At 48.6% G+C, this 15,890-nt stretch overlaps 1 protein-coding gene across 1 annotated transcript in view; it reads left to right on the top strand.

The window, feature by feature from the left end:
* Window positions 1-15,890, top strand: part of LOC121167262 (solute carrier family 12 member 8-like) — a 121,837-nt gene that overhangs the window by 72,095 nt on the left and 33,852 nt on the right. The window contains exons 5-6 of the mRNA XM_040996688.1: window positions 5,952-6,039; window positions 7,848-7,935. Of these exons, the coding sequence (XP_040852622.1) occupies window positions 5,952-6,039; window positions 7,848-7,935 (176 nt within the window). The remainder of the gene's footprint in view (window positions 1-5,951; window positions 6,040-7,847; window positions 7,936-15,890) is intronic.

Raw genomic sequence — 15,890 nt, 5'->3', positions numbered from 1 at the left:
CCAGATCCCAGCCTGGCACGAAAGGCGTGGCCTGATGGCCTGTGAAGTTTCTTACTGAACGGATGCAAAGCAAGGCTGCATGAAAGCTGATAGGGGTGGTGTTGTCTACCTTACTGCGACAGAAATGTCCGTGCTTTCCTCTGCCCACTTCCTGACAGAATCTAGTTACAGCCCTCCTTTTGTATTGTCAAGATACATGATAACTGGCTGTAATTACAGTTTGTCCTCTGTGTTTTAGCATAATCAGCTCTAGATGCTAAAAAATGATAAACATGTACAGTATTACGACTCTGTAGCAATTATTCAGTGAAGTATCAAGTCCAAAATTTCCGTTTCCTTCACTGTGAATCAGATGTGGTCCTGGTTGTGATGTAGGGAAAATGTTCCTAACATCATGGCTAAATGAGTCTTTGGATGGATGGGGACAAGTTGCTCTGTACTACTGGAAATGTCCTGGCCGTTCTTAGCAAACCTCATGCAGTGTTGCATTTTCTATTAATATAAATAAAAAATCAGTTCTTTAAAACCATATCAAGTTTTGGGCCCAGTGTGGTAGCCTAGTGGCTAAAGTCCTCTCCTTGCATGCAGTGGGATTCCATATGGATGCCAGTTTGTATCCTGGCAGCCAAGCTTCCCATCCAGCTTCCTGCTTGTGGCCTGGGAAAGCAGTGGAGGACGGCCCAAAGCCTTGGGACCCTGCACCCGCACAGGAGACCTGGAGGAGCCTCCTGGCTCCTGGCTTCAGATCAGTCCAGCTCTGGCTGTGGTGGTCACTTTGCAAGTGAATCATCGGATAGAAGATCTTCGTCTCTGTCTCTCCTCCTCTATTGTAGATCTGTCTTTCCAATGAAAAAAATTTTTTAAAATCATATCAAATTTTAGTTTGCTTCCTTAACTTTCTTGATGACTTTTCCTGGAGTTTTCATTGCCTTTGTTTTTTTCCAGTTGCTGAAAGGTTGCAGTCACTCACTGCTGACACTCATTCAGTTTGCTCATCACCCTGTTGTATTGGGGTGTCCCTGTTGGGGCCTGCAGCCCTTCAGCTTTCTCTGCTGCACACCTCTCATGCTGCTGCTTCATTCCATTCCCGAGTTATCCCTGTGTTATCACTGTGTTTGGAGTCTAATATTTTCCTCTGGCATGGTTTACATTTTCACTTTGCTGCAGTGCATACTTCAGCATCTTGTTCAGAAATTATGCAAGGTGGGGTAAATCATCTAGTCTCCGGTCTGCTTCCCATTCCTTTCAGTTGACTAAACATATATGACTAAAATTCTGGCTTCCAGAAAGTGTTCCCAGGGCCAGTGTTGGGGCAGAGCCACTCCAGGCACCTCTTGCATCGCTGGCATCTCGTGTCTGCGTGTCAGTTTGTGTACCAGTTAGTTCTGGTTCTGACTGAGCTCCCTGCCCATGTGCTGGCGAAAACAGTGGATGGTAATGAAAGTTCTTGGGCTTCTGTCGGGTGCCACACAGGCCGGGATGCTGTTCCTACTGTATTAGGGTGGTCATTTGAGGAGTGACCCAGTAGATGCAAGATCGTTCTGCCTCCACCTTTTTTTTTGTAACACTCTGCTTTTCAAATCAATAAAATACATCTAAAAAATGTCTTTCCCTCGGAGTTTGGAGTCAGTGCTCCATTGTCTTTTAGCATTCAGCATTGCTGGTGAGCAGGCAGTGTGTTTTGTTCTTCCAGAAGTGTTCAGGTTTTCTCCTTGGAAGCATTTAGGAGTCTTCCTGAAAATGCAACATTTTACCTTGAGGTATAGGTTTTTACCTACTATTTTTTTTTTTTTTTTTGCTAGATATTTGGTGGAATATTTCAGTCTGAAGACCTGTGTCATCTTCAATTTGCAGAAATGTTTGCTGTCATCTGTTTGATTTTTCTATTTTTGAGAAAGATTTGTTTATTTTTTAATGAACGGCAGATTTACAGAGAGAAGGAGAGACAGAGAGAAAGATCTTCCATCCATTAGTTCACTCCCCAAATGGTTACAGTGACCCAAGCTGAGCTGATCCAAAGTCAGGAGCCAGGAGCTTCTTCCACGTGCAGGGTGCAGGATGCGGGTCCCGAGGCTTTGGGCCATCCTCTACTGTTTTCCCAGGCTCAATCACGGAGCTGGAAGGATGTGGAGCAGTTGGGATATGAACCGGTGTCCATATGGGATCCTGGCGCGTGTACAGGGAGAATTAACCAATTGAACCATCATTCCAGGCTCTCTTCTCTATTTTATTCAAGTTTTCTACCCCTTTATCTTTTTGTTCTAAGTGTGTGGGGGTTTTTTATTGTTATTAAAATGTGTATCTCTTTATTTGAAAGGCAGAGTGCTGGAGAGAGGGAGAGACCGAGTTACTTTTACCGGTTCATTCCCCAAATGGCTACAGTGTCTAGGACTTGGTCAGACTGAAGCCAAAACTCCATCCACGAGTGGCAGGGCCAAGCACTTGGGCCAGCCTCTGTTGATTTACCCGGCACGTTAGCAGGAAGCTGGATGAGAAGTGGACCAGCCAGGGCTCGAACTCGCACTCTGACTATGGGGTGCCAATGTGGCAAGTGTTGAGATGTACTACAACACTATCCCGAAGTGCCTGGGTATGAACCCTGTCTTTCAGATCTATCTTGTTTTTAGTTTGAGTGACCACCTTTCTAATTCCCGTAAGGATCTTTCCTGTTCTTGGATTGTTTTTCCCCAGAGCATCTTAATTTTTTTTTAAAGATTTATTTATTTTTATTGGAAAGTCAGAAATACAGAGAGGAGGAGAGACAGAAAGGAAGATCTTCCATCTGATGATATACTCCTCAAGTGGCCACCAGGCCAGAGCTGAGATGATCTGAAGCCAGCAGCCCAGAGCCTCTTCTAGGTCTCCTGTGCAGGTACAGGGTCCCAAGGCTTTGGGCCGTCCTTGACTGCTTTCCCAGGCCACAAGCAAGGAGCTGGGTGGGAAATGGGGCAGCAAGGACACAAGCTGGCACCCATATAGTATCCTGGTACATGCAAGGCCACGTTAGCCACTAGGCTATTGTGCTGGGCCCCAGGGCATCTCATTTTACAGGTAGAATATTCTTGGTATCTCTGGAACCAGTCATTGTTTTCTTTAAAATTCTGCCCCTGTGTCCTGATTTACTTGTTTCTTCTAACCAGACTGCTCTGTTCCTGTTGTCCAGTGCTGTTGATCCTGGTCCCTGACGCACATTCCCCTTGTGGTGTGGTGTGTGCTGGTGGGGAGCTGTCTGAATCTGTGAGTGAGTGTGTGCTAGCCTACGGCTCTTTCCGGGGTACCAACCTCCACGCTGGCTTCCTGTAGGTAGGGGAGTACCCCAGGTTTCCGTTTCATTCCCTTTCACTCTGTATCATTTTCTCTACTTCCCAGGTTTCTGAAATTCATGGATAGTGGGATTCCACCATCCCACTCCTCTGTACCATGGGAATGTACTTCCTCTTTTCCTACCATGTTGATAGAATCTTGGCCAGGGTGGGGGAAGGGCAGGGAAGGGTGACAGGTGTTCTTACCATGGTTTTTTAAACAAAAAGACTCTAAAAATGATCTCTCCGTATTTTAAAATGACCACTGTAGAAAACTGAGAAAATATAAGCAATTAAACATAAACAACCCTCCTACCCCCTAGCAATATTTCGCTAACATTTAAAAATGTGTTCTGGTTTCTTTTTCTATGCATGAATCTGTTTTTTATATAACAGTGGGATCATACCATATGTTCTGCTTTCAATATGCATCTTAAAATCCCAACAATAGATTTCAAAGTCAGAGTTACAGAGAAAGAAAGGAGAGAGACAGAGATTTCTCTCCCCAAATGGCTGTAGCAGCCAGGACTCAGCCACACTCAAACCAAGAGCCAGAAACTTCATCTAGGTCTCCCACTTGCATGGCTGGGAGGAACCATTTCCCCCTGATTTTCCAGGTATGTTAGCAGGGAACTAGATAGGAAGTCTAGCAGTCAGAACCTGAACAGGGCCCCATGTGGGATACTGCCATTGTAAGTGGGAGCTTAACACACTGTGCCACAGCACTGCCCCAGCCCGACAATAGATTTTGAGTTTTTATATCACAGAATAGTCTAAAGATGTAATATTTGCTGAAAGATGGTATCATCACCGATTTTGCCAATCCTTGATTTTTTTAAAGACATTAAACTATGGGGTTGTTTTTGGTACCCTAAACAAGCATGTATAAAGTTGTTTGACTACTTTTACTCATGCCTGTAACTTTTTACTTTGGCTAGAATCTTGGCACTGGAACTGTTGGGTGACGTGTGTTCAGGCCCCCTCTCCGGCCAGTCCCTTGCTGGACTTGCTGACCCTAAGCTTGTGCCTCATCACACTCAGCTGGCATCCCTGTGCATCAGACAGGTTTCCCAGTTACCAAGATGACATTAAGCTGTTTTAGTTAACCTCCGTGAGCACTTTTCTCTAAAATGGCGTATAATTCTGCTTTCCCGCTATGGTGTTTGTGAAGTTTAAATAACATAAAAAGTGCACGTAAAGCACCTAACAGGGGTCCTGTCTGTTGAAAAGATCAACAGTGAATGATGATGGGTTGTAACGTTTTTGTGATCCTCATTCAAGGCTGTGTTTGAGACGTCCCCGGCTCTGGGAGACTGACTCCCTGTGCCGTTGGAGCACTTAGGGCTGGACCATCACTGTTATTCAGTGACACTCCCATGTACATTTGTTCTAAGTCTGTGTCTCCATCCATGGCCGGTTGCTGTTACATACCCTGGACTGGGTAAAACAAAGAAAAAAGCATTAATTCAGCTTACAGTTTTGGAGACTGGAGGGCCTGTCCATCAGCTCAGCTTCAGGGAGGCCCTCGTGGCGGATAGCATCACAGGCATGGACAGGCACGTAGGAGAGCGCATGGAAGGTGAGAAATGGGAGAGACCAGGAGAGGCTAGGCTTGTTCCTTTGCAGGGGCTCATGCAAGGACAGAGCCCCTGTTGACCTGAGGACCTCCTACGGAGCTCTGCTCTTGAGGGTCCCACTCGCTCTTCATTGTCACAGAACTGGGGCTCCCTCACAAAATCCAGGACACCTGCAGGACACACTCAAGCCATGTCAAACCCTAGCAGGAGGGAAGCAGACTGGGTTCCCTTCCGCATCTGACACTGTGCCAGTGGTCCAGCATCATCACAAAATAATCCACTTTCTTTCATGTCCTTGGGGAGAGGAGGTGGTGATGGCAAGGAGCATGCAATGCAATGTTCATAGCCTCAGGGTTATTTTTTAAAGAATATTTATTTTTTTGGAAAGGCAGAGACTAAGAAATAGACACAGAGACAGAAATCTCCTGCCCTATGATTTGCTTCCTAAATTTCTACAACAGACAGTGGTAGGCTAGGCTGAAACCTGGAGCTGAGAACTCAGCGTGGGTCTCCCAAAGTGTGGCAGGGACCTACATCCTTGAATTGTGACCTGCTGTCTCTCTTGGTGTACATTAGCAGGAAACTGGGATGTGGGATACAGACTTCCTACTCAGCACCTCTATCTCCATGCCCAATGTCTGTGCCAGGATTGGTTTTTTGGTTTCCTTGAAGTACTTGGGAGGGTGGTACATGACCCTGGACACCTGGACCCACAGCAGGGAAAACTGCTTGCTGGTCCTTTGGCAAATGCTGGGGCGTCTGTCAGCTGAGCAGGCTCAGGCTCAGCAGGCAGCATCGGGTTAGGATGTTGCCTGTGCGTGGTGCAGCCACACAGGATGATCAGATGTTCTTGTACCCTAAAGGGCTTCCCTTCTGAGCACCTCCCAGCCTACAAAGGTCCCTTTCATAGCCCCACGCATGCCTCCCCAGTTGCCAAGGGAGATTGAAACAGAGCTGAGGCTGGGGGAGGCTGGGACAAGGGAGTGCTTCCAAGGGGAGGGCCCTGAAGGAGGGGAGGGGGATTCCCAGAGCCGACCCAGTTTACCCCATCCCCCACCTGGGTGTCTTTCAGGAGTCATGGCCGGCTTCAACATGGGGGGCGACCTCAGGGATCCTGCTGGCAGCATCCCGCTCGGCTCACTGGCGGCTGTGGGCATCTCGTAAGTTCCGCCATGTAGCTGCAGAACGGGGGAGAAAAGCCCAGGGCAGAAGGGGCGAGAGGAATTGCCCCTTTTGTTCCCAGAGTGCCTGGACTGTGACCGGTCTGCTTCATACCCTGATCCTCCTTTTAGGGCTCAGTGGGCTGGAAAATTCCCGTCTGCTGCCTTCAGACACTGCCTTCTCATACATGGCCCCAGCTTGGAAGGCTGCCTGGAGGAGTGGCAGCAGTGCAGATCCCAGACCCTTGTCCCCTTCCCCGCTACAGCTTTGAACTTGGAGTATGTTTTTTTCTTTTTAAGTTATTGCGTTTCCAAGATCATTGGCAGGAATGTAAGGCTGAAGAGCTTTACCATGGGACGGACCCATGAGGGTTTGCATCCCGTGAAGCTCTCTGAGTTTCCATGTCCTTTTGTAGGAAAGTGAGGTGGGGATGTGCCTTGGCTGTTGTGTGTGAAGCCGTGGGGCAGGTGTCTTGCTCCCCCCACGCCAGCCTCCCTCCAACTCCCCAAGACTGTCAGCCTGCTGGGGTGTTAGTTCACCTGTGCCACTCCCACTCACAGGCTGGCTGGTTAGCCTTGGGTCTGTTTCTGGTCCTCTAGAATCTTCTGATCTCTCTGTGGCACAAGGAGTTTTACTGCCCCTGACTGGGAGGGCGGGAAAAGGCAATGTGAGATCCTAAACATGACGGGGGTTGGGAAGTATAAGAAGTTATTTTAACTGTTACATTGTTTAGGCATTTATCTATTCATGCTTGAAAAGTAGAGTGACACAGAGCTGGAGAGAGTCAGAGATTCCATCTTGTGGTTCACTTCCCAAGTGACTACAACAGGAAGTCCAGAATTCCATCTGGGTAGGACCGCGGGTACTGGGGTTATCTGTTGCTGCTGCTTTACCAGCTATGTTATTGGGGAGCTACCAGATGCAAAGCAGAGTGCCCAGACTTGTACTCGCATTTGGAATGTGGGCCTCGCAAGTGGCGATTTAGCCCACTGTGCCTCAACGCCAGCGCCAACTGTGGCAGTGTTCAGGGCATTAATATATCTCCATCATAGGTGCAGAGTCTGCTGTTGGTTTACTGCACAGCAAGTGTTGCAAGCAGCCAGCATTCACACCAGGCTGTTGTGTGCAAAATACAGCAATTGTAATGAAGGGAAGTGAAGACCGCAGAAGTTGCTGTTGAGTTTGCAGAGGAAAGAAAAGAAAGCAGCTTCTACATGGGAACTGTCTTGATTTTTTTTTTTGGTAATTGCTGGGAGTCTCTAGGAAGAACCTTTGCCACCCCCCATCCCCCAACTGCCACCAAGAAGGTCACAAGTGGTACCAAGGGTCAATGTGCTTGGTCAAGATTCCTGGGCATCCTGGGGACAGAGCCAGCCCACGGTGGCTTTTCACATTTTTGCTTTCCTTTCTGTTATCTAGAAGTAGAGGCCCACAAGGTCATTGACTTCTTTCTCTGCTCAGCAGAGGCTGCAGGTGAACCCTGCACAGCACAGAGGCAGCCTGGCCTCCTGTGTCCTCCACCCCTGACATGTTGTGTGTTTTTCCTTTTCTAATATAAGAAAGAAACAAAGCAGCATTGCGTTTCCTGCCCCCCTTTTTGGTATGAACTATGCTAAAAGAGAAATAGTAGAAAAAGCCCCCATCTACACCCCCAGGCCCAGGCCAGCTGGGATGAGCAGGCCTGGTGATTGGTCTTTCTCTTCCGTTTCAGGGCTTGTCCCCATGAAAAACTAGAGGTGATGTGGTGTGGGTTGGGATGGGCTTGGGTGGGGCCGTGGCAGCTCTGCTCTCCTCTTGCATCTTGCAGGTGGTTTCTGTATGTTGTCTTCGTCCTGCTGCTTGGCGCAGTCTGTACCCGCGAGGCTCTTCGCTATGACTTCCTGATAGCTGAAAAGGTACGTGAGTTCTGCGCTGCCCAAAAGGCTCACCCACTGGCTGGCTTGTCCGCTCCCATTGCTCTAAGGCTGCCTTCCCATTGCTGTCCATCTGGGAGTCCCTGTGTTTTGAGCTCAGGACTGAAGGAAAGCATGCAGCTTCTGTTTATAGCAGCCTAGGGACAGGTCCCAGTACCCAGGGAAACAGGCTAGAGCCTGAGGATGGCTCCATCATAGAAACCAGGATGTGGTCAACCAAATCCCCAGCTCACAAGCACTATGACTTTTGTGGGTTTTTGTTTCATCTTTTTTTTTTCTTTTTTTTTTTTTTTAAGATTTATTTCTTTATTTGAAAGGAAGAACCACAGAACAAGATGGAATAGGGAGAGAGATCTTCCATCTGCTGGTTTACTCCCCAAAGGCTACAATGGCCCTGGGCTGAGCTAAGCTGAAGTCAAGAATCAGAAACTCTGTCCAGGTCTCCCATGTGAGTTACAGGGGCTTAAACTCTTAGCCCCTCTTGCCTTTCTTTGCCGGGTACCTTAACAGGTAGCTGGACTGGATGTGGAACAGTCAGATTCAAACCAGTGCCCAGCGGGGACCAGCATCGCAGGCAGCAGCTTCATGTGCTGTGCCATTATGCTGACCCCAATGCCTTCGTTTGACCGATTTGTATACTTTCTGCCCAAGTCAGAAAGTACTGATCACAAGAAGCCAAGGAAAGAGGAGGCTGAGGACCCGTGAAGGGGGCGGGGGTGGGGGTGGAGCAGAGCCAGACAGAGGAGCCAAACACCAGGGTGAGGGCCTGGCAGAGAGCGCGCAGGAGAGGGGGCCTGCCCGTGCCTGACAGCCCTGACCTCTCTGGCCTCCCTAAGAATCCCAAGGACGAGCTGTAGCACCTTTGTTCTGGGACGCGCATCCTGCAGGGGGAGGATAAGTGAAGTCTTTGTGTTCTCTGGCCCCCCCTGAGCGGGCTGGAGGTCAGTGATGGCGAGGACATTGATTTGGCATTGCTTGAAGCTCCAGGAATAACATTTCCAAGTGTTTTTCTGGAAATCCCCAAAAACTCCTTCCCTTAGGTTCCTGGAGGAAAACTAGCCTTGAAATTCCCATCAGAGAAGAGGAATCCCCTCCCCAGCCAACTACAGGTCTCTGGTGGGCGCCAGGGAGCCCCCTGCCCTGCCACCATCTGCCAGGGCTGCAGCTGAGCCTTGCTGCCTGTGCTTTAGAGGACAGTGCAGTGTTGAGCTGGGGTTAGGCTGTACAGAGCAGGAAAATATGGGGCAGGACACTTGGAATGGATTTTTTTTTAAAGATTTTATTATTTTTATTGAAAGGCAGATATACAGAGAGGAGAGACAGAGAGGAAGATCCTCCGTCCGATGATTCACTCCCCAAGTGAGCGCAACGGTCGATGCTATGCCGATCCGAAGCCAGGAGCCTCTTCCCGAAGCCAGGAGCCTCTTCCGGGTCTCCCACGCAGGTGCAGGGTCCCAAAGCCTTGGGCTGTCCTCGACTGCTTTCCTGGGCCACAGGCAGGGAGCTGGAAGGGAAGCGGGGCTGCCGGGATAGAACCGGCACCCATATGGGATCCCGGGCGTGCAAGGCGAGGACCTTAACCACTGCGCCACCGCGCCGGGCCCGGAATTGATTTTTTAAAATTATTTTTATCTAACTGCCTCTATTCATTTGAAAGAGAGGAAGAGATTTTTCTGACTGCTGGTTCACTCCCCAAATGTCAGCAACAGTGAGGACCGGGCCAGGCTCCTTCTAAACCAGGAGTCGAACTCCATCCAGGTTGTCCCATGCAGGTGGCAGGGGCCTAAGCCCTAGATTCGTCATCCACCTGGCAGGTTGCACATTAGCAGAAAGCTGGAATCTGGAGAGTGGTGCCAGGACTCAAACCAGCACTCACTGGATATGAGATACAGGTGTCTGCAGCAATTGCCCCTGTCTGAATTCACTTTTAAGAAATACATTTGGGGTACAGCGTGGTAGCCTGGTGGCTAAAGTGCTTGCCTTATATGCGCCAGGATCACAAATGGGCACCAGTTCATCTCCCAGTGGCCCCACTTCCCAGCTAGCTCCCTGCTTGTAGCCTGGGAAAACAGTAGAGGATGGCTCAAAGCCTTGGGACCCTGCATCCGTGTGGGAGACCTGGAAGAAGCTCCTGGCTCCTGGCTTCAGATCGGCTCAGCTCTGGCCGTTGCAGCCACTTGGGGAGCAAATCATTGAACAGATCTGTCTTTCCTCCTCTCTAAAATCTGACTTTCCAATAAAAAAAAAATACATTTGAACATGGTTTTCACATTAACAATGCAAGACTCCTTTTAAGCCATGTAGACACCCATGTAAAAGTGATGTTTGCTTTTCAAGCGTCATGGCAGCAGCTTGAAAGCAGGCTTTGATAAGGGGGAGCTGGCGGGTTGTCCCAGAGCTGACCCCAGGTGGTGAGGCTTGCTCTGCAGGAAGAAATCCATTTCCGTGTTTGTATCCACATGCGCACTTCTGTCTGGAGTTTCATCTCCCCTCGGGCCTTTTCTCCAATTGTAGAATGAAAAGCTTAACTGCATTAGAAGAATCAGAGGCCTCCAAGGGCCGCTGAAGTGAGAAGGATCGTTTGACTAGGAAGAACTGATGGCAATTTGTTCTCAGCTCGCCCGCGGCTGGCTGGCTCCATCTTCTGAAACTGCTGCCTTCGGAGCAGCTTCCTTCCGTGAGGTCCTTTCAAAGCATCAGCGATCCTGGTCTGCATGGAAGGTCCCCAGAGCTCCTCTCTCCTCTCCTCCCCTTCATGGGCGACCTTCCGAATGGAACTGTAGGAAGGCAGGCATCCTTGTGTCCAGAGAAGGCCAGGGGCATCTCTGAGGTGGCCCAGCAGAGTCCCCAAGGGTGAAACCCAGAACCTGGACACGGGAATGCTGCCTACCCCAAACAAGAGATAGCAGGCCCGCCCTTGGCCAGTTGGAGGCATTTGTCCAGTCAGACCCATCCGTAGTGTGTGGACACGCATACACACACCAGGATAAAAGATGGAGGTTTAATTTAGGGGGAGGATGATGTCATTTCCTTGAAATAAATGACTAGGAAGTCTACTAGCAAGCTACTAGTCTGAGCTTCCAGTGGCAAACAAGGGCGGGGACAGCAAGTGAAGGAACCAATCACGGTAGGACCCAAAATAGCAGCGTCTTCATGTCTAGTGTCCCTCCCGCTACAAACTCCTCCATAACAGGATCTCCAGAAAACACCTTTCCTCCAGAACTTTTCTTCTTTTCTCACTATCCTAAATGTCCCTTCTTGGTTCTGCCTTGGCAGCAGGAGCAGAAATTATACTTAGTCAATTGGGCCATGGGCAACTTGACTAACAGGGCCCAGAGAACGAGGAGGCTGCAACAGAGAGAAGTGGAGTGCCAGGCCAAAATTCCTGCCTGGCCACTGGACCCAGTCTACCATCCTGGTATGGGTTTCACAAGCCATGCAGCTAGGCCTCAGTTCTGGGTCCCTCATGGACCTTTCCCGGGGTCCTGAAGAAACCAGCTGCATCTGTTTTGGGGCTGTGAGTTTTGCCATGGGACACAGAGCGGCCTCTCCCCTGACTGCCCCCTGAGTGCTGGCTCCCACACCTCTCTCTCTCTCCCCGGGCCTTTCTGCCGGACCACTCTTGGATGACTGCAGGCCGCCCTGCCCTGCTTTCTCCTGATGGCCAGCTGCTCCATCTCCAGGTCTCCTGCAGCTTCTCTAGTCTGGTTCTGTCCTTTCCCAGTTCTTGAGTGTTGGTCTCAGCAATGTTCTGCTTTTTTTTTTTTTTAAAAAAAAGGTTTATTTATTTTTATTTATTGCAAAGTCAGGTATACAGAGAGGAGAGACAGAGAGGAAGATCCTCCATCCGATGATTCATTCCCAAGTGACTGCTATGACCAGTGGCGTGCTGATCCGAACCCAGGAGCCAGGAGCTCTTCCAGGTTTCCTATGTGGGTGCAGGGTCCCAAGGCTCTGGGCCATCCTCGACCACTCTCCCAGGCCACAAGCAGGGAGCTGGATGGGAATTGGAGCTGCTGGGACTACAACCAGCACCCATATGGGATCCTGGCATGTTCAAAGTAACGACTTTAGCTGCTAGGCCACAGCACCGGGCCCATGTTCTGCTTTCTTAAACCATTTTTTTAGTAGACTGTAAGAGCCCTGAGAGACCTGTGTACACACACTATTTGTCACACAGTAGGTGTTTACTGTGTTTCAGCTCCTCTCCATACTCTTAATGGCGGCACATTGACAGATGTTTCTTTTACGGACACTTTTGGTTGCATGAATCTGCCATGTTTAATTTACTTAAAAAAGCCAACATTTTATCTCAATATTATTCAGTGATAGAGACATGAATTGTGTGAAGAATAGTTTCCCTAGAGATGAAATTAAGTAGGTTAAATATCTTAAGATATAATTGCATACATGAAAAAGATGATCAAAAAGATCAATTGCCTTGGAAGCCATGAAGCTTGCATAGTAGCAAAATAAGAACAAACTAAGTAGGAAAGGACCCCCAGAGTCTGAAGGGTACTCTGAAAAGGTCACAGACAATGGATCATGAAATCCATGCATGGGTTCTTAAAGGTTTATGGAACACTTACATATATCCTGAGAAAATATGTGTACACTTACATTTTGATTTTTAAGATTCATTTATTTGAAAGACAGCGTTACAGAGAGGCAGGGGAGAGATAGAGATCTTCCGTGTGATGGTTCATTCCCCAAATGACTGTGACAGCCAAAGCTGTGCCAGTCCAAAGCCAGCCTTAAGTTTCTTCTGTGTCTCCCACATGGGTGCTGGAGCCGAAGGACGTGGGCCATCTGCTGCTGCTTCCCCAGGTGCATTAGCAGGGAGCTGGATGGGAAGTGGAGCAGCTGGGACTTGAACAGGTGCCCATGTGGGTTGCTAGTGTTGCAGTGGTGACCCAATCAGCTGCACTACAACACTAGCCCCAAAAAGATAGTCATTTTTTTTTTTGTGATGGAACACATAGGTATATAACAAAAGAGGGCCATTTTTTTTTAAAGTGTTAATACTCATCTGCCTAAAGAACTTTGTACCCCCACCTCCACTGGCACCTTGCATGAGCCTGCGCTCAGCACAAGTAGAGAATGTGGTTTAGCTCTGTAAGGGCTGGTAGCCAAGCTGCATGGCTTACTGTTGTGCCTGTGGCATCTGGCTCCGTTCCCAGCACCTCCATCACCCCAACCCCGTGCCAGGAGACTGACCTGTCCCAGTGAGTGCTTCCTAGATGCATGGGTCACAGATAAATGGGAAGGAAGAGACAGCATTCAGGCAGGTAAGAGGGGCTATAGAGTTTTTATAATTTATCCAGACATGAGATCCAACATTTTATTTTTCAGAAAATAGACTACATAGCAGCCTTATGTTTAAGAGTTAAAATACTCACATCCCATATGAGAGTGCCTGGATTTGAGTCCCAGATCTGCTTCCAATCCAGCTTCCTGTTGCTGCACACCCTGGGCAGTAGCTAGGTGTGATGGCTCATGAACATGGGTCCCTGCTACTGACGCGGGAGCACCAGGTGGAGTTCTGGGCTCCTGGCTTTGGTCTGGCCTGGTACTAGTTATTGCTGGCATTTGGAGGGGTGAATCAGTAAATGGAAGATCTCTCTTCTCTCCATGCCTTTTCTCCCAAAAGAAAAATGTAGAAAGTGAATTTGTCATCTAAATACAGTTGACAAAGTAGACATAAATAAGTCATCATAACAGGACAGCCATACTGGAGCCTCATCTCCAGGTGTTCTGGTGGAATCCCAGAGTGTACCCAGGATGAAGTGACCACATCGTGTGCTCGCTCTATTCCTGAAGCCAGCCTTCTAGAAGGACACCGGATTGGGCAGGCTCATTCCCATTCTGTAAATAGAGACTTCAAATGACAATTTATCACAAATACAAGGAGTCTTTAAAGCATTTGTGGACAAGAACATTATGCAAAAACTACAGATAGGATTCAGCATGGTTTTGAATCTAAAAAAATCATTTAAATTCTATTTTTCCTGAAAAAGAATTTTTTACAGTACTCTTATACTGTAGAGTGGAGTTTCTGCAGGGAGTTCCGTGCCTGACTCTCCTGTGGAATGCTTGAGCAGGGCAGTGGAGGGAGGCGCAGTGGGTGTGCTGTGCTCTGCTCAGGGCTCCCGGTCCTGGCTGCACATCGCGCTCACCTGGGGCTTCTGAAAACTCAACAGCTTCTGTGTCCTGCTCCAGACGAATCTGTTCAGAAGGCCTGGGGTGATTCTTACCTGGAGCTAGAGTAGAGACACACAGAGCTAAGTTTTCCAAAAGCTAATGATAAAATTTCATCATGGAGTCTGTTTTTTTTTTTTAACAAAACAAAACAAAAAACAAACACACACACACACACAAAACAGTTCACATAGCATGAACTGGTGGAGAAGACAGGAAGCCAGATAATAAATGAGAGATTGCATCTCAGAATGCCTCAAGGATTGATCATGGGGCCAGTGGATTCAGCAGCTTGTCAGACTTTCAGGGTACAGATCACAGCAAAGTTGTGAAGGCTAGTTAGCTCCTGAGTCCCGTTAGCCCAAACTGTGTGTCAGGTGCTGTGAGGCAGGTGCCAAGATGCTTGATACAGATCTGCATTTAAGAAGCACCTGGTGTTCTGGCAAGATAAGCAGGAGCTAATGAACTATCCCGCAGGGTAAAAGATAACAGGAGCCCACAGTGCCTCTCAAGTAATAAAAGGTCAGTGAAGAACTGAGACGAGTGAGTTTATGCGGGATTAAGAATGAGAGGCTGCATTTCTATAGGGAAGAGCAACCCCCCAGTGAATTAAAGAGAAGACGGGCTCTGTAGAAGGCTTGAGCTTTTGTCCATCAAGCCTTTGTCATCCCTGACCATGGCAGGCTAACCCACATTATGTACAATCTTGAAGTGCCTTCATTTAATATCCCAACAGCTGGAAGGAACAGACCCTCTCCTGCCTGTCCCTTTGCAGCCCTGGAAGGGCACTTGACCCAGACTGAGTCATCAGATGCTTCAATTAGAATGAATGAGGCAGGGATAGCGATGGTGAGAGGTGGGCTCTGGGTACAGCAGTTACGACACCATCCATTCCCCCGCTTCTTTGTGCCTGGTTTGAGTCCCAGCTCCTCTACTGTCTGCTACAGCCTCCGCTCATGTGCATCCTGGGAGTCAGCAGGTGCCATCTCCACCCATTTAGGAGACTTAGATCAAGTTCCAGACTCTGGTGGTCCACGGGGAGGGAACCAGAGGGTGGAAGCTCTCTCTGAGGGTTTCTTTGTCTTTAAAATAAAATATAGGTGATTTTTAAATGTTGAGAATTCCTCTGCATGGCTGTTGGTAGCATCCAGATCACATTGTCCCCGTTGAAGTCCAGGTGTGTCTTCTGCCTTTTTCTGAACCTAAAATGATTTCTCAATGATTCTGCCAGTCTCCAGTATCCTACAAACATACCTCTTTTTTCTTTGGTTTTGTTTTTTTAAAGGGAGCAAGGTGCTTTTTCCTGAGCAAGAATCATGATGCAGGATTCAGCCAAGTTATTCCAGGGGTAACTTAAGAGCCAGAAAGGAGATCCAGCCATGGCTTATGTTCAGTGTGGCTCAGTGACAGGGATCCAGGGGCATTGCTGAAGCAAGGGAAGAAAATATGGGACATTAAATCTGACCTCTCTGTAAGAGCTGGGCAAAGGCACTTGGCCACTGGATTCAAGTACAGTGCGTGGGGGCACTGCCAACAACCAGGAGAGCAGAGAGCCTTGCCTGAGCACAGGGGAGGTCCATTTCAGGCTGGCGTGGGGGCTTCAGACGGGTGGCCAGAGACACAGAGGAATGGTTCTAATCTACTCGCCCTCTCTGACCTTGTCTGCAGACACCTTGCAGGCCAAGGTGAGAGGTCCCATTGAGCCCCTCAGCATGTATCTTTCTGAATTAGACACAGCA

Source organism: Ochotona curzoniae, unplaced genomic scaffold (assembly GCF_017591425.1).
Source record: "Ochotona curzoniae isolate NIBS_2020 unplaced genomic scaffold, NIBS_Ocur_1.0 patch356, whole genome shotgun sequence".
In the NCBI taxonomy this organism is placed as follows: domain Eukaryota; kingdom Metazoa; phylum Chordata; class Mammalia; order Lagomorpha; family Ochotonidae; genus Ochotona; species Ochotona curzoniae.
Note: the sequence above shows the minus strand (reverse complement) of the source record. Positions and strands in the feature narration are given on the sequence as shown.